The sequence below is a fragment of the Mastigoproctus giganteus genome, chromosome 9, assembly GCF_048544385.1.
Source record: "Mastigoproctus giganteus isolate SK-2022 chromosome 9, ASM4854438v1, whole genome shotgun sequence".
Lineage (NCBI taxonomy): Eukaryota > Metazoa > Arthropoda > Arachnida > Uropygi > Thelyphonidae > Mastigoproctus > Mastigoproctus giganteus.
Genome location: NC_143583.1, coordinates 121,376,260 through 121,398,350, shown reverse-complemented (window position 1 = coordinate 121,398,350; position 22,091 = coordinate 121,376,260). Strand labels below are relative to the sequence as shown.

At 37.8% G+C, this 22,091-nt stretch overlaps 1 protein-coding gene across 2 annotated transcripts in view; it reads right to left on the bottom strand.

Annotated features, from left to right (window-relative positions):
- Positions 1 to 22,091, bottom strand: part of LOC150080687 (plexin-A2-like) — a 1,379,917-nt gene that overhangs the window by 702,612 nt on the left and 655,214 nt on the right. For both annotated transcript variants that reach the window (XM_090381876.1, XM_090381877.1), the window contains one exon: positions 6,501 to 6,594. In XM_090381876.1, the coding sequence (XP_090238002.1) occupies positions 6,501 to 6,594 (94 nt within the window). The remainder of the gene's footprint in view (positions 1 to 6,500; positions 6,595 to 22,091) is intronic.

Here is a 22,091-nt window from a genome sequence, read left to right as displayed (position 1 = left end):
GTTTCTTGACTAATTTTTTCTCCTTTGGATTTCTTTTTACCTATAGATTTCTTGGGCTTTGTCACTTTCGGAAAGTTGTAATATTCCTCGTCGACATCTTGGTTCTGAGCAGTCTGCAGAAGCTCAAATGTGTTCTTAAGTTCCAGTACATACTGCTTTTTCTCCTCTTCTGTTATCTCAAAGACCTTCATATTATTTACTTGAGTCAGTTTTTTCCTTTCTTTTCTTACATCTATAACAAGTGTGCATCTTACCATTCTGTGATCACTCCAACATTTACCTTGTTCAGGACAGTAACATCATTCAAGATATATCTTCTGTTAGTGAGAATGAAGTCGATTTCATTAGTAGTTAATCCATTTGGGATCATTCATGTCCATTTTCTGTTCACCCTTTTCTTGAAAAAAAGTGTTCATTACTGATATTCCTCGAGATTCTGCAAATTCCACAAGTCTTTCACCTCTTTCATTTCTTTCACCAATTCCAAAATTTCCTATAATCAATAAAGCGCTGTTTTGTCCTTTCTGCCCTGTTTTGTCTCTTTCCAACCTTAGCATTGAAGTCCCCATAATGATAGTGTAGCAAGTTTTCTATTCATCTAGAGCAGGGGTTCTTAACCTTCTTAGTTCCACGGACCCCCTTTGCCAGTCGGGTGAATGCCACGGACCCCCTTCTCAGAATAACGTTTTTAAATGCATAAAATAAAATTACACAAAAAACCAGTTTAATGAAATAGTTACCAAAATTTAAAAAAAAAACATTATACAGTAATATATGTGTTTCTTTCTTAACACATTGAATAATAATACAATACATTTAAAATATAGGAAAGTTGAAGTTAAATTTTATTTTTTAAGGAAATATCAGTGTGAAGACTGTTATTGTTTATCTTGAATAAGAACATTAAACTGTGGTGTGGTATTTGACAAGGCAACACGCATGTCATGTTGGACATCTAATCGATTTCGATTTTTTGTTTTCATTATTACAAGTGCTGAAAATCCCGACTCGAACAGATATATTGTTGCAAATGGTATCAAAGCTTCCATAGCCTCACTTTTCAAGACGACGATAGGCTTCTCTCAGGGAACACCAGAATCCTCCAAGGCTTTCTGAGGTAAACTCCAATCGTAGTAAGTTTTTTGACCTAAGATCAATGAGTTCATCTTTGGTTAAATCAACATCTTCAATACAGTTTATATCAGAAAGAAAAGGATTTCGGATCCATGGTTCAATTTTCATGCCATCAAAATAGAAATAACTTTTAAAAGAGTTCTGTAATGTTTCCAAGTGTTCGCAGATATCTCTTTTCAAAAAAATTGAGTGAGAAGTTTGCATTTCAACTACATCTTGGTAAAGCACTTCCTGTTTGCAAGAATGTCGGTCTCTACTCTCTTCTTCCATATTGGTAACTTAGCCAAGAAATCTTGTAATATTTCAGTTGCATCCATAATGGTGACTTCATGATCTTGAATGGAAAGATTTATCTCATTCATATGGTGAAAAATATCTGCCAGGTAAGCCAACCCATGGATAAAATCCTTCCTTTCAAAATGTTCCAAGAGGGGTTTTCTTTTTCTTCCAGAAAAAGTGAAACTTCTGCCCTTAGTTCGAACAAGCACTTCAAGACTTGTCCTCTTGAAAGCCAGCACACTTCTGTGTGGTAGAGAAGCACTTCATATTCTGCTCCCATTTCTTGACAAAATCTTTTAAAAATACGATGATTCAGAGAACTTCTTTTGATAAAGTTGATAACTTTCATGGCTGTTGACAATACTTCTTTCAGGGTTGTTGGAAGAGTCTTTGTTGCCAGTGCATGTCTGTGTAAAAAGCAATGAGTGACGATGACTTGAGGAGCTTCTTTTTTCACTAAAGTAGCAAAACCAGAAATATTACCAAGCATCGGAGGAGCTCCATCGGTGCAAAGAGAATGAAGTTTTCTTTTCCATTCAAAGTTTCGTTTGTAAAAAAAAACTTTTTACCATTTCAAAAACATCGACGGCCTTTGCAGTTTCCGAAAGAGACTCACAAAATAAGAATTCTTTGATGGCATCAGCATGCACACAGCGAACAAAAACAAGGAGCTGGCTACATTGAGAAATGTCTGTAATTTCATCCAACTGCATACTGAAGGGGAATGGCGAGGCTGCCATTTCCTCGATGACCTGCTTCAAAATATTAAAAGACATATCAACTATTCTAGAATGTATTACATCATTTTAGAAGGGAACAGCTTCCAGTTTTGTTCTGTTCCAGTCCACAGACCAGTTCGACCATTTCCAGTGCACATGGCTTTACTAAAGTCTCTCCAATAGTGTGGGGCTTCTTTTGTTTGGCAATCCGGTAAGCAACTTTATAGGATGCTTCAAGAAAAGGTTTTTGTGAAATGGCAAATCCAAGTTTTGGAAGTGTCCCTGCTTTTTCGAATTGCGATTTTTTCGCACGAAAAAAACCAGCATCTTTAGATGCATTTTCAGCATGGACAGACTTGAGATGGTCTTTCAGTTTTGCTGGCTTCATACTTCTGTTTGCAAGAATTTTTCCGCACAAAAAACACTGTGGTATTTGAGTCCCGTCAAGTTCATTAATGCAAGTGAAACCTAATAATACAGTTTTCATCATACTTCCTTTTCTTCGACATTTGAACTTAAATTTGGTCTGTAACAAATGTTAAATAATTAATGTAAACATAATTAATGCAATATTAGAACTAAGAAAGACATATACGAAGACTGTATGCATCGACAGACACACGGTGGGCGTGCATACACGATTGTAGCACTGTAGGGGCCTCCACCATTGGACCGGTATACACGCACATGGCAGCGAAAAGGTTAAATTACACACTTCAACTGTTAACTAAACCGTAGGATGTGTTGAACATACCTGGTTTACACTTGTAGCCAGCGTGTCTATTCATGTTAAAAGTGGCCTACTAGGCGCTAATTTGCCGGATTGTTTGCCAACTAAGTCGCACGATAGTCTGTCCACAGCAGGACTGCGATAAAGTGTGATCTAGCGGCAGGTCTAATAACTGCCGTAATTTCAAAGTAACAATGAGCGTAAGCGATTTTTCGAGATATGCAATAACTATAATATGATATGAAAATATCTGTTATTTCTATTGGTGACTACAGATACAGCTAATACAATTGTAATTTATTACATACATTCATAAGTGAAGGAAATTAATGAGTTGATTTTTTTCCCATCCAAGCTCATGGACCCCTGGTTAAGAAACCCCGATCTAGAGACTCAATTTTGGTGTACATTTCTTCAACCTCTTCATCATCATGGCTCGATGTTGGCGCATAAATCATTATAACCTTTAGCTTATACCTCTTAGAAATCCTGAGTAGTAGTTTTGACACCCTTGGTGATGTACTTTTGAATTCCAAAATGTTGTTTTTTAAATCTTTATGGACCAGAACGGCAACTCCATCTTCACTGTTTCCATTGGTGTACAGAGAGATTTCCACTTGATAAACTTATAAGTGATTCATTTCTTCTTCTTGTTTCAGCCAAACCGATGATATTCCAATTCACATTTTCGAATTCCTTTTCCAGCTCTAATATCCTATCTTCACCGATGAGCAATCTTATGCTGTAACAGGCCAAGTTCAGTTTCCGTGCATGGCAGCCTAGTAGTACCCAGAGATTCTTAGCACCCTCTGCTTCCACTCTGATCCTCTTGCTACCGTAAGAGGGGGGGTGAAAGCCGCTGGTGACGGAGAGCCATTTGTTTCGTCTTACTGTCATGTGCTGGAGGGTTTGGTCTTTTCCTCTTCACGCTGACTAGGAGTCTTAAAGAGAACCACTCTACACGTTCGTTGCCACCTAAGTGACGTAACAGGGCTTACCATCGAGAAGGTGTGCATGAGTGGATTTTAGGGAGGCAGGCAGGCCAACCGGACTTCTCCTAAATCGTCTGAAATAGAAAGATATTGGATCCATCAGTGTTTTAGACTGAGTGTGTGATAACACACAGAATGCCTGTTCCCCCTCTAAGCGCCTGTCTAGATAGTCCTGCATTACTTCTTTAAAGCAGTGACCCCATAATTTTTCCTGGAACAAAAGTTAAACTAATAGGTCTGTAAATGTCACACTTTGATCACTTTTGTGAATTGGGGACACATTCACACATCTCCAGTCAATTAGGAACTGCCACTGAATTCAAGAATGCTCTCATAATTATGGCTAAAGGTATGCTGAGGTCTTTTGTTGCATTCCTTAGTGTAATTGGATAGATCTGAACTACCCCAGGTGCTATTTTTATGTTCAGCTTCAATGGTTTCTCTTCCATTTTCCTCTCAGTTATCATAAAATTATTCATCTCCCTGTTAGAATCTGATACATTCTGGCATCTCCATCACTAAAATATTTCTTTTGTGTGAATGTAAATACAAAATACAGATTCAGTTTGTCAGTAATCTGAGAAGGTCATCAGCAATTAAGCCATTCATATCTACTAGACAAATTTTCTAGGGTTTACATACATAAAGTCTTTATTGTTTATCTTTGCATTCTCTGGCAGAGACTTCTCATAATCTGCCTTAGCTTGCCCAGCAACTTTTGTGACTTGATTGCTGACTAGTTTATATTTATTGTAAGCTTTGGTATTACCTGACAATTTATATGCATCCCATGCACTCTTCATCTCTACCAAAAGTCTTATCAGTGCATCTAACATTAATTTAGGTCTATGCCTTGAACAGCATCTTTTAATTGGTTTAAAAAGCCTATTATTTTCTATGCTTACATCCCTGAATTCATCCCATTTAAATATTTGCTGCTCGTGACTATCAGTTGGTCTCACTGCAGTCACCTTTACAAAAGCAAAAGCCATTCCCTTTACCCTTAACAATAGTTACATCTTTAAGTAAATATTCTCATCTTTAAGTTCCACATCAACACACTGCTACCTAGTGGATCTTTTATTTGAATATTCTTAATGCATGACAGGTTGCTGCTGATAATCAGAGCAGAACTACTGCTTTCTTTGTTTGCCTTTTTAACATGCCGATGTAGGAAACATCCAATAAATCTACAAAAGTCTTACTACTGTGTAACCAATCCACAAATCAATATCTGGAAAGTTAAAATCTTCTATTATATGACGTTCCAATTTAATGGTTGGGTCTATATGTCTGTCAATACTGGCAATTCAGTGCAGTTAAGCAATTAAGTGCAGGTCAACATATTGAGGATTGCTTGTATCATACTGTAGATGGGCTAAGGAGAGACCCAAAAACCTAGATCCTTTTACCTAATTTTACCTAATATGGGGATAAATAAAAAACAAAAAAACTTACCACGGAATACTTGCATGTCCAATACAATGCTTCCCTTTATTTTATTTTTTTTTTTGAGATGCCGATTTTAAATCTAATAGCTTCCCTTTTTTTTTTTTTTTTACGAAGTTGCATATGGTTTGGTCACCAACATTATAATGATTCCTTAGAGATTTAACAGATGCACCGTTTTCAAACTTTAGAATAATTTCAAGTTTTTGTTTAACTGAAAAACGCAACTCTTTTGCGTTTACCCATCATTTTCGCGATTTCTAAACAAAAAAAAAAATTTTTTTTTTTTTTTTACTATAAAAAAAATTCTGACATCCCTGATATAAATAACGAAACAAAATTTATTCTTTTGCGCTGCAACGCAACACAACAATTGACACAATGCACTAAAACAAACTAAACATTTGGTCTCCTTTTTTTTTTTTTTTTTTTTTTTTTTTTTTGAGTGGTGGGTGTGAAGACAGCAGGGATTGCAAGATATTGGGAGATTAGGTACACTAATCTCCCAATGACAATTTATAATGCCGCTTGTTGCTTATTTACGACTTGCAAAATATCTGTTTATACCTATTCTAGTTATTACTTGAATTTTTTATTCTGGTTGATTTATTTTTAATTTGAAGTGTCCCAGTTAATCGAGAGTCTACTGTATATCTGCAAGGGGCTAAAGTTAATGACATTGTACAACAGTTTTCTTTTAAAGGCACAAAAGGTGATAATGTTTCACGTATTTGTACTAATATTATTAAGAATACGAGATACTGAGGATTTACTTACAGGTATATGGCAATTTTGAGGAAGGGCTGCTCTCCCCCTACCCAAATCTTGCTTTCTAGGCTGCTGCATGTCACAATATAAGCACTGTAAAGATCAATTTCAATCTCTGCTTGTGGTTGCCATTAAACTATTACTCTGTGTACCCCCCCCCTTCGAAAACTGCTAGTTTGGGATGGGTACACAGAATCCACCTAACACTGTCCTCTATAGCTTTGGCAAATATTGCTGCACCCCCCCCCCCCTTGTTTAAGTGTACCCCAACCCTGCAAAACTAACCATTCTGTTAACAAGTACTGGCTATGCAGAGAAAAATTCTACCCCGTGATCCTTCAGTGCAAAAACTATAATTAGAAACATCAATTTCATTCATTTTTTTTAAATACTTAAAAATTAATTTGTAGACATCAGACAAATACTTACGATGTATAAGTGCTGCAATCATAGAAGGTGAAATTTGTAGCCACAAAGTCTGGTCCGACCTTCATTCTTACAGATAACTTTGCTGTAAAATGATCTATAAAACAAAACAAAAAAAAGTAAATAACTGAAATTACACAATATGAAGAGAGTCATTCAAGATAAATTTTCCTAGAAATAAACCAGTCACAAGAAGTGACTTCCTACACTAAAAGATGCTTGCAGTGTATCGTGATAACTACAATGATCATGCAACTTAACATCACAGTCACAAATATCTTAATTCTGAAATCATGGCAGTGACACAAATTTTAAAATATAAAATTGAAGGCCATTCTTATTAGTCTTAAATGTATTCTAAAAGTGTACCAGCTGAATTTTTCTATCAAATGGCAAATTACTCTTGTTTCATAATTTAAGTGATTTCTAATAGAAGGCAAGCTTTTACCCAAAACACTGAAGAGTTTGTAATAAATGCATAACTAGTCTCACAGTTTGCTTGAAATAGGCCCATATCCTATTCATGACAAGCATTCTATCCTGTTCCAACCCCTTCCTTAGATAATGGTAAACTTGTAAGTTGATCTTTTAAAATGTATCTGATATTTGTTTGCTAAAAGAAAAACCCAAGTTTACAGGAGCAAACAAACTATGCAACCCTCGACTGACACAAAATAGTATATCTAATCAATGTTTCATATCTAACAACAATTCATCATTAAAGTCATATCCGATCATAATTCCAAACCTGTTTCATTCTTTCCCTTAATTAAACACATTGTAGTCTCATCAAGTCATATATCACTAATCAGTCGTGTTCAGTTTTATTAAGTTACCATTCTATTTCAAAGAATTTGAGGGATACAAAGCTTAAAGCTATGAAACTTTTAAATTAAGTACGTTAGTGGCATTGAATCATATCTGTTATTGTTATTTGGTTTTTAGGAGCATTAGCAACTAAGGCCATATTGCTCCGGGATATGCGGTGGTCATTCTCTGACCTTTCCGCATCCTCCATATTTGGTGGTGACGGGCTCGAACCCCGGTCTAATCAAGAAGCGTGTTCCAACGCACCGCTGCTCCTTCCCACCTGGCTACGGAGGCGCCTGAATCATATCTGTAACAACTAAAACTGAAGAAAATAAAGTTTGCAGATAAGGCATCATTTTAAACCATCTCATATCGTAAATCCCTCCATAACAAGTTTCCCTGCTCTTATACCTTGAATAAGCATGACTTGTCAAATAGTTTCCTCAAACTACACATTTGAGCAAACATGTTGCTCAGATGAGTCATTTGAAATTGGCTAGGTACTCGTGGAATTGAATTATAATGCAATGTGACTTTAATGATGACACAATATAAGAGCCACCTTACACTGTCTCTAACTGGCAAATAATCCTGCAGCACTTCTGTTTAAGTGTATCGCAACCAGGTAAAAAACCATCCCTCCTTTTAACAAGCACTGACTGACCATATTCAGAAAAATTCTACCCCACGATCTTTCTGTGGCAGAACTATAATTGGAAACCTACTTTCTGAAGAAAACTCCTCTACCACATGTCAGTTGATGTGGTGGAGGAGTTTGCTATAGAAAGTAGTTCCTGTTTTATATTTAACTGTTGTACAAAATGTGTGTTTTGTCTCAATTATTATTTATTATGATGTTTATTTCCTTATTTGTCTGACAAAATATATGTGTGTAAATGTTAAGTTTTGAAATTTGCACCCTTAATGGTTCTCTTATATGGAAAGTGACTGTTAGTTTCATGTTTATATCTTATGACTGACTTTGTTTTTTCATTATCAGCAGTATTTTTTTTTTTTTTAAATTAAAAATTACAATAACAGAAACAAAACAAAAAAAAAAAAAAAAAAGAAGAGCTAGATACCTATTAGGTTCTGTGCAATTTCCTGTCAGGTTACTATAGTAACTAAGAAAATATCATTACTCAAACACAATGTTTATTGAAATTGAAATGTTTCATATTTTATGTACGCATTCACAAAGCTGATGAAGAGATACTTAAATCTTGAAAGTGCCTGTCAATTACCTAATTTTAGTTACTGTTTATTATTAAAAACTTAGTTACTGTTCTCACAGGCAGAACTGAATTTCTTTACTCAACAATGTTTATTATAATAATAATAATTCCTAATAATTCCCAAGTTGCTGGATCAAGCAAGAGATCACAAACACACAGACAGGCAAGAAATTTTTACACTCAAGAAAAGATAACAAAACAAAGTTTAAGTTAATAGTTTTTATGATTACTAACAGAGTTTATAGAAAGTAAATTCACAATTTTACATGAATGCACTTTTTTTTTAATTGAATCTATCTGTTTCTTGGTTTGTGTGACCACTGCTGTAGATCATAGGCAGACTGGTTGGGCCTACTGTTGTTTTCTAAATTCATCAATGGTATTGATGAAGGTATATTAGGCTTAATGTCCAAGTTTGTAGATGATACAAAGGTTGGCAGGGTTGTTAATGAAATTACGTTCCTGTAACAGGAGCTAGAAAAGTTGGGCAGATGGGCTAAGAGGTAGCAAGTTAAGTTTAGCATGGACAAATGTGAAGTATAACGTATGAGTAGCAGTAACCCCAATAGAAATGTACCAACTGTGAGGTATTATACTCAGGGTAGTTGAGAATGCAAAAGACCTGAGGGCAATTGTGCAAATTTTCAATGGTATGCAGGAATTTGGTAGCAAGGATAAGGTGATTATCCCTCTGTATAAGGCAATAGTCAGGCCACACCGTGAGTACTGCATGCAGATCTGCAAGCTTCATTTAAAGAAAGATGTAGAGCTATTGAAATGAGTACAGAGAAGGGCAACAAGACTGGTGAGGGGAACAAAGGGCTGCTCTTACCAAGAAAGGTTCAAGTTCTGCAAATTACAACATTTGGAGACTTGGCACCTGCAAGGTGATTAATTGAAGTGTACATGGCTTTGAATTGTTATTTGTTTTTTGTTTTTTTTTAGGAGCATTAGCAACTAAGGCCATATTGCTCCGGGATATGCGGTGGTCATTCTCTGACCTTTCCTCGTATGGCTTTGAATGGTTTGAGCAAGCTCAATGCAGATGGAATTCTTCCTCTTGCTCAGATTGCGCACCTGAGGGGGTATAAATTTCAGACACAGCATGGGTTTGTTAAGGGGAAGTCTTGTCTGACCAATCTGATTGGATACTGTGATGGGGCCATAAAGGAACTGGAAGCAAAAACAATAATTTTGATATCATATACTTGGATTTAAGGAAAGCTTTTGATACTGTTGCACAAGGAAGACTGCTGTACGGCATTAAGGGCAATTGCTGCAATGGATAGAGAGATGGTTCAGTGGGAGACAGCAGAGAGTGGTAATAAATGGACACTGCTCTACATGGACTAATGTTATTAGAGGAGTCCCCCAGGGTTCAGTGCTGGGCCCATTGTTGTTTTGTGTATTTATTAATGATATTGATCAGGCTTAATGTCCAAGTTTGCCGATGATGATACAAAGGGTGGCAGGGTTGTTAATGATAGTAAAGACAGTATTCTAATGCAACAGGATCTAGTAAAGTTAGGCAGATGAGCTGAGAAGTGGCAACTGAAGTTCAATATTGACAAATGCAAAGTACTGTATATGGGTCACAGTAACCCAAGAGAAACGTACCAACTGTGTGGTACTGTACACAGGGAGGTGGAGAATGAAAAAGACCAGGGGGTAATTGTGTAGTTGGATATGAAGTTCTCTGAGCAGTGCAGACAGGCTGCCAGAGCAGGTCATGGAGTTTTGTCAATGATATACAGGAATTTTGCTAGCAGAGACAAGGAGGTGATTATACCTTTGTATAAGGCAATGGTCAGGACACACCTTGAGTACTGCATACAGGTCTGGAGGTTTCAATTTAGGAAGGATGTAGAGTTGCTAGAACGAGTACAGAGAAGGGCAACAAGATTGGTGAGAAGAACAAAGGGCTTTGAGCTGCTTCTTACCAGAAGCAGCTCAAAGAGACCCCCTAAGTAAAAATTCAGTAATAACAAAGACCCCCAAGAGCAATAAGCTTCAAGTTAATATATTTTATAAACAATTTTTTTAGAAAATGTATCGAATTATGATTTGCAATGCATATTAAAAAAGTTTAATGAACACTAACACTTACCACATGTCTAATGTGAAGGATGTAGTTGATGTGCTTTTAGAAGAGAGGAAATATTGGGTTCATGAGTTGTTAGTTTTAATCTTAGATCTCAATTATTTTCAAGATCTAGTCAATTTCTCTGCTTAGTTAAAATACTGTTAGCGTGGCTAAATCTGGCTTTTAGCATTATGAACTTGGAAAGGTCAATAATAAAGGCTCGACAGTTTTATACAGTTTGGGGTAGTTTTCAATAATATTTTAACTTGTCCAAAATCCCCTGAAACTTTTTTTGAGTGCAGTGACTTAGCTTCTAAGTTCAAGTTCATTTAAATAATTTCCTCTTTTCAAATTGAAATTCAGATTGAAATCTTCCCTATCACCCTCTGCATGAAATGGAGACATAATCCATTCTGGAACTTTCATATCTTTGAGATCCTTGAATCTAGTTTTAAAATCCTCTTTTAAGCATTTGAGGTGAGTTACATAAATAAATATGCTGGCATCTCAAAAATTTCCTTCAGCTTCTTCCATTTGGAAAGAAGTGAAAATTTCTACGACCCAGCGAAGTTTTGAAGAACATTAACTTTTCTTGAAATCCCAAAATAACTGTATTACTCTGTATAATTGTAATGTCTTTGCCTTGCAGTTTTTTTTGTGCTTCATTGAATTTTGAAAATATATCAGCAAATGATTGATAGTGCTCGGACAGAAATTCCACTACTGAGTTATAAAGTTCTACAAGCCTTTGCAAACAGTTAGTTTTTGACAACTATCTTACTTCTGTATGAAGGAGCAATTGGTTGAAATTTTGGTCATTTTTTTCACATAGCATAGCAAACAGTCGGCTGTCAAGAGCATTTGCTTTTATTTTATTTATTACCTTAATACAAATTTGCAAAGCAGCATGCAATACTTCACTTATGTTTTTTGCAACAAGGTGTTGTCTGTGTAAAATGCAATGTACTGTTTGTATTTTAGGATTTTCTTTTTTAACTAAAGCTAAAAATTCACTGTACTTACCAACCATAGGTGGAGCCCCATCTGTTGCAATTGCGGTTATATTACTAAAGGGAATGTCGTACTTTTCAAAATACTCTTGCACACATCAAAAAATTGGTTCACCTTCAGAATCAGTTTTTAAAGATTTGACAAAAAGGAATTCATCAATTACTGCTTTTTTTTTTTACTTGTACTGTAATACCATACAAAAGACATTAAAATAGTTATACTTCCAAATGTTGACTGGTCTAATTGCATAGCAAACATAACCTCTTTCAGCTCTGAATTTACTGTTGTTTGTCCATCATTTGCCATCTCAGCAATCCTGAAGAAATAAGTTTATCAGGATTCATAGTGTTTTTTATATTGTTTCCATGCCCGGGTTCCCCATCCACCGTTGAGCCCAAAAGGAACAGCCACTAATATAAATTTTTCAGTAGTTTACACCAAACTTGAGTTGAAATAATAAAACAAAAAACAAAAAACATATTAATAATTTAATAAAATTAAACTGGTATTACTAATTTACAATAAATTACTATTTACAATAAGTATATAAAAAGAATACCACAAAATACAATAAAATATACAGAATTAAAAGCGCTAAAATCAGAAGCTTTCGAAGGCTCTGCCTTCTTTCTCAACAGTACGCTTTATTTTTGCAGTGCAATCTTAAATACCTGCAGGTTCACGGCACATGTCACGTGATTCAATAACACGTGCATTGTTCTCATGCATAATGGAACTGAAAGTGGCTCGGGAGCAAGTCAGGTGAAAACGTTCATCCCCTATCTCTATTAATGTTGCTCCCAATGGAACTAATCCGCAAGTTCTGGAGCCACTTCCGGTCCAAAGACCTATGCACCCGGTCGATGATAGTAGCTTCGTCCGGGGAGATTTGATGTTGCTTCTCCCAATAATGCTCCACCATGGCTGATTTTGCATAATCTGAATTCCTTATCGCCTTAGTGTGCTCCCCCAGACGATCCTTTAGACGCCGTTTTGTTTCCCTCACATAACATTCCCCACAATCCATGCACTTAATGCTATAAACAACCCCACTTACCCATTCTTTTGGAATGGGATCTTTCATGTGTGACAACGCTGTGTGCAACTTACGTCTTGGCAGTTGCACACAGCATGTCTGATGATCCCGTAATACACAGGCTATTCGCTTGGTTAGACCCGGATAATAGGGAATGTATGCGGTGGCTATTTGCGTAAATGTTTCCCCTCTCCTCTGTTCTCCTTTGATATACTTATTTATGATCCTCTGGGGGGTAGCCACACCTCAGGAGATCCGTCGTGACGTGCTCAAACTCTTTCTTTTTATGCTCGGAGGTGCTACAATGTGATTTAGCCCTGTCTATTAGTGTTCTAATCACACTGTTCTTGTGATGGTTGGCCTGAGCTGAATTATAGTGTGAATACTATAATTCATACTATAAGACTAGGGTTTACAGAATCCTGTAAACCCTAGTCTTTAAACACGGGCCTTCTCTGTAGACCAACACATCCAAGAATGGTAAAACCCCTCCTTCTTCCACCTCCGAGGTAAAATGTATAAATGGGGAAAAGCCATTAAGAAAATTCAAAACCTCATCTTCACTCCCTTTTTTGAATAATTGAGAATGTATCATCTACATATCTTTTCCACGGATGCATAGGGAGAACCATATCACTAAATATTCTAGCCTCAAGCTCCTCCATCGCCAAATTAGCAATAATTGCACTAATGGGGGAGCCCATTGCTGCCCCTTGAACCTGCTTATACATAGTGTTACAAAACACCATAGTGGTGCTTGATAGACATAATTCTATACCTTTACAAATGTCCTCCATGTCTAGTTGGGTCCTATTACTTAAGATGACATCTTTTCGTAAGGCCATGTGTGCACAACATACCCCACGGTTAATTGGAATACACGTAAACAGAGATGTCACGTCAAAATATATCATGGTTTCATTTTCTTCTATAGATTTTCTTATAAAATGTACAAAATCCTTGCTGTCCCTAACACTAAACTCAGAGAACCCCACTATCGGTGCCAACAATTTGGCCAGGAAACCAGATAATGCATATGTGGTACTGCCTATAAACGAAACAATGGGTCTGAGTGAAACACCCACTTTATGTATCTTAGGCAGTCCATAAAACCTCGGTAATTGGCTTCCCGTAGCATGCAATAACCAATACAGTTCTTCAGAAATCTTGTTATTCTTTGTTAATCTTGTTTATGGACTGCCTAAGATACATAAAGTGGGTGTGTCACTGAGACCCATTGTTTCGTTTATAGGCAGTCCCAAGTATGCATTATCTGGTTTCCTGGCCAAATTGTTCGCACCGACAGTGGGGCTCTCAGTTTAGTGTTAGGGACAGCAAGGATTTTGTACATTTTCTAAGAGAACAATCTATAGAAGAAAATGAAACCATGACATATTTTGACGTGAAATCTCTGTTTACGTGTATTCCAATTAACCGTGGGGTACGTTGTGCACACATGGCCTTACGAAAAGATGTCATCTTAAGTAGTAGGACCCAACTAGACATGGAGGACATTTGTAAAGGTATAGAATTATGTCTATCAAGCACCACTATGGTGTTTCGTAACACTATGTATAAGCAGGTTCACGGGGTAGCAATGGGCTCCCCATTAGTGCGATTATTGATAATTTGGCGATGGAGGAGCTCGAGGCTAGAATATTTAGTGATATGGTTCTCCCTATGTCTGTGGAAAAGATCTCAATTCTCAATTATTCAAAAAGGGAGTGAAGATGAGGTTTTGAATTTTCTTAATGGCTTCTCCCCATTTATACATTTTACCTTGGAGGTGGAAGAAGGAGGGGTTTTACCATTCTTGGATGTGTTGGTCTACAGAGAAGGCCCATGTTTAAAGACTAGGGTTTACAGGAAACCTATGTGTAAAGGTCAGTATTCACACTATAATTCAGCTCAGGCCAACCATCACAAGAACAGTGTGATTAGAACACTAATAGACAGGGCTAAATCACATTGTAGCACCTCCGAGCATAAAAAGAAAGAGTTTGAGCACGTCACGACGGATCTCCTGAGGTGTGGCTACCCCCCAGAGGATCATAAATAAGTATATCAAAGGAGAACAGAGGAGAGGGGAGACATTTACGCCGACAGCCACCGCATACATTCCCTATTATCCAGGTCTAACCGAGTGAATAGCCCATGTATTATGGGATCATTAGACACACTATGTGCAACTGCCAGGATGTAAGTTGCACACAGTGTTGTCACAAGTGAAAGATCCCATTCCAAAAGAATGGGTAAGTAGGGTCGTTTATAGCATTATGTGCCCGGATTGTGGGGAATGTCATGTGGGGGAAACAACCCACGGCATCTAAAAGATCGTCTGGAAGAGAACACAAAGGCGATAAGGAATGCAGATTATGCAAACTCAGCTGCGGCGGAGCATTATTGGGAGAAGCAACATAAAATCTCCCCGGATGAAGCTACTATCATCGACCGGGCGCACAGGTTTTGGGACCGCAAGTGGCTCAAGAGCTTGCAGATTAGTTCCATTAGGAGCAACATTAATAGAGATGGGGGTATGTGGATCCATCCCCTCTTTGACACAGTGAGGGATGAACGATTTCACCTGACACGCTCCCGAGCCACTTCCAGTTCCGTTACGCATGAGAACAATGCACGTGTTATTGAATCACGTGACGTGCCGTGAACCTGCAGGTATTTAAGATTGCACTGCAAAAATAAAGCGTACTGATGAGAAAGAAGGCAGAGCCTTCGAAAGCTTCAGATTTTAGCGTTTTAATTCTGTATATTTTATTGTATTTTATGGTGTTATTTTTCTTTCTTTTTATATACCTATTGTAAATAGTAATTTATTGTAAATTAGTAATACCAGTTTAATTTTATTAAATTATTAATTTGTTTTTTTGTTTTATTATTTCAACGCAAGGTTGATGTAAACTACTGAAAAATTTATATTATGAATATGCCCAACCTCAGAGGCCTATTTGAAGGAACAGCCACTACTTGGAAAGCAATAAATGCACTCGGGAATGGAATGCCAGGGCTACCCAGACAACATACTAACACCACTGCCAGTCTGAATCCTGTCCCTTGGACCATGAGGGTAGGGGCATGACACTGACACAGCTGACACTCAAAGGTGAACCCACTAGCCAATTGCACCTTTCAGAACCACCCATCTAGTTGAAGCAGGGGACAGAGTGGTATGTTGAAGCCGGCCCCTAAATCACCCAGGATCCCCCAATCTCAAAATTAAGAGTAGGAGTGTGTTATAGGCCTAATGACTCTGATGAGTATAATAAAGAACTGTACAGGGAAATAGATTGGGCCAGTAAATCAGAGAGTTGTACAATGGGGGATTTTAATTTCCCAAATACTGACTGGAATTTGTGGGTTGGTCACTTACACACTAGCAAGGCGTTTTGGATTTATTGGATGACTGTTTTCTATATCAGCATGTTCGAGAGAGCAAACAGAGGGAGTAATACTCTTTATCTGATTATCAGTAGTGATTCTTCATGCATTAAGAATCTGCAGCTAAAAGAACCACTAGGTGGCAGAGATCGCAGTGTGCTCAAGTGGGATTTACTCAAAGAGGTAACTACTATCAAGGGGAAAGGGAAGGTTTTGCTTCCGTAAAGGCGACTATGGAGGTCTGAGATAGTATTTAAATTCTATATGGTGGGAACAACTGATGATTTTACCAACAGAAAATTCAAAATGGGAAGCATTCAAAGAATTAATCTTGGAAGCTACTAGGCTTTACATACCAACTAAGAAATATTGTTCAAGGTTTAGGCCTAAATGGATGTCAGATGAACTAATGAGACATGTGGCAGAGAAGAAAAATGCATGGGATACATATAAATTAATGGGTGACATGGAAGCCTACGATAGATATAAGCTGGTCTGTAACCAAGTCACAAAAGAGGTTAGACAATCAAAGGCAGATTATGAGAAATCTTTGGCAAAGGATGCAAAGAAAAACAGCAACGAGTTCTTTACCTAAGTAAACTCTAGAAGGAAGGGGAACGAATCAGATTGGTCCACTGCATATTGATGGTTCAACTGTTGATGATCCTGCTCAGGTGGCTAACAAACTAAATGAGTATTTTGCATCTACATTCACACATGAGGAGTTATTAAGGAAGGGAATGCCAGAGGTGAACTAAACTCTGGCAGTGAGCTAGATGATTTTGTAATAACTGAGAGGAAAGTGGAGGAGAAATTGTTGAAGAGAAACATAAGAAAGGCACCTGGGGTGGATGGGATCTATCCAGTTATATTAAAGGAGGCAGCAAAGGAAGTAAGCAAACCCTTAGCCATAATTATGAGAGCTTCCTTGGACTCGAGGGAGATACCCATGGACTGGAGATGTGCAAATGTGACCCCAATTCACAAAGGAGGATCAAAGGCCGACACAAGTAATTATAGACCTGTTAGTTTAACTTCTGTTCCAGGGAAATTAATGGAGGCACTGGTTAAAGAAGCACTGCAGGATCATCTAGACAAGACTTCGGTTATAGCTTGGACACAGCATGAGTTTGTTAATGGGAAATCTTGTCTGACCAATTTGATTGGATAATATGATGTGGTCACAAAGGAACTGGATGCAAAGAATAATTCTGATATCATATATTTGGATTTTAGAAAGTCTTTTGATACTGTTGCACATGGAAGACTGCTGCACAAATTGGAGCAGTGTGGCATTGGAGGCAAATTGCTGCTATGGATAAAGGGGATAGTTGAGTGGGAGAAGACAGAGAGTGGTAATCAATGGGCACTGCTCTTCGTGGACTAATGTTATTAGTGGAGTCCCTCAGGGTTCAGTGTTGGGTCCATTGTTGTTTTCTGTATTTATAAATGATACTGATGATGGTATATCAGGCTTAATGTCCAAGTTTGCAGATGATACGAAGGTTGGCAGGGTTGCCAATGACACTAATGACAGTATGCTGCTGCAACAGGATCTAGAAAAGTTGAGCAGATGGGTTGAGAAGTGGCAAATGAAGTTTAACATTGCCAAAGTAAAATACTGCATATGGGAAGCAGTAACCCCAGAGTAACATATCAACTCTATGGTACTCCACTGACAGTTGTTGTTGTTGTGGGGATTTGATGGCACATAAGCTGCTTTGGCTATAATGTGCCTATTAACTTATTGTAATAATATATATGAGAAATTCTAGTAACAACAGAAAAGGCTGAAATCAAAAATGACTAAAAACTCCAATTTGTTTCAGAAAGTTGAAAAATTCAGTAACATTTGCATTGTCACCAATGACATTCTCTAGAGTTATTGGTTTCCGAAGGTTAACCAATGATAGCAGGGTTGTATTTCTGTTTTGTTTATAGTAAGGGCATTCAATGAGAATGTGTTTGACAGTTAGATTTATAGAACAATGTGGACACTGTGGTGGATCATCTCCTGTGAGTAAATGAAGATGAGTCAAATGAGTATGACCTATTCTTGCTCTTGAAAGGACTATTTCTTCTTGTCTTGATGTACGGACATTGGAACAGCAAATTTTACGATTCTGTTTAAATTGAAAAAAATTTTTTTTTGGTTTGAGAGTGCCAGATTGCTGTCCATTCTGTTAGGCATGCAACCTGAATGATTTGTGGATAGTCTGAAGCTGGAACAGGGATATTCGTTAAATCTAAAGCAGTTGGGTTTTTTACCACCCAGGTTACTGGCCCTGCCACGGGGAGGCAGGAGCAGTGCCACAAGCGGCTATTAGTGCTATTAGTTGTATTAGTAATAGAGAAAAAGAAACAGCTTTGATAAACGCACTAAGACCGCATGGCACCCAGGGCCACACTGACAGTGGTAGAGAATGAAAAGGACCTGGGCGGGTAATTTGGCAGGCAGATATGAAGTTTTCTGAGCAGTGTAGATGATCTTGCAAGAGTAGCTCATGGTGTCTTGTCAATAATATACAGGAATTTTTGTAGCAGGGATAAGGCAGTGATTATCCCCTTGTATAAGGTGATGGTCAGGCCACACTTTGAGTACTATATACAGGTCTGGAGGACTCATTTTAAGAAGGACGTAGAGCTGTTTGTTTGTTATTTGGTTTTTAGGAGCATTAGCAACTAAGGCCATATTGCTCCGGGATATGCGATGGTCATTCCCTAACCTTTCCACATCCTCCGTATTTGGCGTTGATGAGCTCGAACCCTGGTCTAATCAGGCGTAGAGCTGTTGGAACGAGTACAGAGAAGGGCAACAAGATTAGTGAATGGAACAAAGGGTTGCTCTTACGAAGAAATAGCTTAAGTTTTGCAGATTACAGTGTTTGGAGACTAGGCACCTGCGAGGTGATTTGATTGAGGTGTATAAAGCCTTGAATGGTTTGAGCATGCTCAATGCTGATGGGATTCTTCCTCTTGCTCAAAATAATTACCTGAGAGGACATAAATTCAAATTGAGGAAAGACAATTGTAGGATAGATGTGCGGACGTTTGCCTTTAGCCAGCAGGTAGTTGATTGGTGAAACAGACTTCCAGCTAGACAGTCAACCAAACCAAACAGCAATCTGCATAAGCTTGCTTTTTTGTATCGTATGCCTATACTAATGCTAATCTGAATTTCCATGGGTTGTAGCACAGGACAAATATGCTAGAGTCCTATGATGTTAGCTTGAACCTAGGCTGTGAGCACTGGATCCCAGTGATGCTAATCTGGAGGCCCAGCAGCATTACTGAGAGGTCCCTTCACCATATAGGTGCCTATGTGGAGGAGATTACTACTGCAATTGCTACTTTAACCATTAAAAGACACTGATATAGATGTCCTGAGATCACATATACCAAATCACTTCATCAATGATTGCTGTCATTGCTAATTCACTGTTTCAGAATGGCTAACAGTTTAAAATAATTGATCTCACTTCACATATGCCCACCCTTCAGCCATTCTGTAAGAATGAGGTGGCAATCACTGTTTAAGTGATAGGAACATACCACAAAATATCTTATTTTCATCTGTATAATTTAAAACTTAAAAAAATAAATAAATAAAATAAATAAATATATATTCAGATCTCACTTAGGTTACAAGTTTTCTTTCTTTCTTTTTTCTTTTAAATGAAAACCACAGACAGGTACAGATTAAAGACTGGAAGACATAAGTTACTGTTTGACATTAGACTCGAACTTCTGTAATAGACTGTAATTTTCTGGAATACAAGAGAAAGATGTTCCAGAGAACAGAAGTGTCGCAGATTTTCTCACATATGACAAGTTAGGGCTCTCTACATGGGAGTCGAAAATGCTGATGGAACTAATATCAAGGTGACACTTGAATCAAGTGGACCGAATTTCTGTGAAGTCTAGTCATTCTGCAAAAACCAAATCCTCTGCTTGCACTTCACAATGGTGGGACTGTTAGTAACCCAGGGAATAACCCCAGCACACAAGTCTTGAAATGTGGTACCTAATATGCTGGAGGTGACTACTCTGCTGTAAACCAACATAAGCAGGAATTGAGGTGTATCACCTCTCTGCATTACCAGGCAATACTAGGTGGCAGCCTACTGGTGAAAAACCACTTTGCTTATTGGAGGCTTGAAAGTGATGAAACCCATGTTTAGTTTCCAGAGCGAAGCTCTGGAAATGCCCCTATCTCTTCCATAATGCAGTATGATTGATGTCTTTTGAGGTTATGGTGGGCATCATGGAAAGATCCAATCTTCTTTATATTTTCATGGTACAGCTCTAAAAAAAAAATGCTCACAGGCCGGGTAGCTGCTAGACAGTCAACCAAACCAAACCTACTGGCTCCCTAGGAGGCATCTAGATCAGCTAGATCTTCCTAACAATGAGGTAATTTTCCTTGGCAATTTTAGTGTTCAAATGGGAGTCGGCTTCAAAGCAGCTGGCTTCAGTTTTCTAGTCACACAGACCCAATGCACATGCTCAAAATATTGCCTAAAAAAACAAAACAAATATTTCTAAAAGGCAATTTAGATATAAGAAGACATCCACAAATCAAAATTAACACAACTACTATAAAAATGGTAACAGAACTAGAATATCTTAGAGTGGTCATTGATTCAAAATTAACTTTTTATCCCCATTTGATCAACTTGGCGAAGAAAGTGAGAAATTATGCAGGTATGATTGATCAGTCAAGCAGACTGGGAGCTCAAAAGAAAGACCCTAGCAATCATATACCATGCAATGTTCCTACCTGTTATCACCTATGGAGCCGGTGCGTGGTTCACTGCTCGGCCATAGTAAGAAATAAGAATAAATTAAGAGTCAATACAAAGAACAATACTACCCACTTTTACCAGAGCATGTCGCACAGTAAGCACACCTATGCTACAGCTGCTGGCCAGAACTCTCCCACTTTATCTGGAAGTAGCCAAAAGAGGATTATATTATAGACTTAAAAAGGGCATAACCATAGAATTTCTGGAGATAGCCCTTGATATAGCCAACACCTTCAACTCTGAAAGAAAAAGAATAGCCACAAAGCTCCGTGAACTATGGCAAACAAAGTGAGAGCAGGAAACCAGAGGTCTGGTTACCAAAAGGTTTCTGCCACGGGTGGCAATGGTTAGCCCAAAGCCACCTAAGTGGTATGCCCCTGGACCTTTTACAACATTTATATTGTTGTAAAAGGTCACTAAAGGCAAAACTAACCTCCTTAGGGCTGACTGATGACCCAAACTGCACCTGTGGTGAGAGTGAAGACTGGGCACACATTCTATATGAATGTAATATTTATGATATTCTCAGAACACAACTAATAGCACAGATTGGGCCCTTCCCGGGGAAGAAGAAATTCATAAAGAAGAGGAAAATTATAAAGCCTTTACATCCTTCACACAGAAAGTGTGAAGGATGTAAAACTATCCAAAGAATGGTAATTCAGACCCCCAGCAATTAAACAATAATAAGTTAAAACTGCCCACGCCTCCCACCATGCCCAGACAATTACTTAAAAACTGTCAGGATAGTAGTACACTGTGCCCTGACAGAAACCTGACATGACAAAACCGGATTGACCTGGGTAATACCCAGGACTACCCTGGCATGTGTAGAAACATGGGTCCCACATCAAATAAGTAACCATGTAGGGGAGGAAGATATAAAGACAGTCAGGGAAGCAGATTAGCTGAAAAATATCAGTAAGCTAGTAGCCAGGGGATGCAATGGAGAATTAAAGAAGAATGAATGAATGAGAATGAAAGACAGAATGAATAGGCTAGCCACTGAGTGAAAGAGTGAATTGGGAATTATGGTAAGGAAATAAATGGCAGTTTTGGTGAAAGAAAGAGTGACCAAACATGAGGGAAAGAAAGAGTAAATGGGGATGAATGGAAGAACAAATGTAACTGGCAGAAAGAATAAAAGTTAATAATAACTTACATTACTTTATATATACTAACCAACATTTACTAACAACACAACACCACCACTGCATTCTC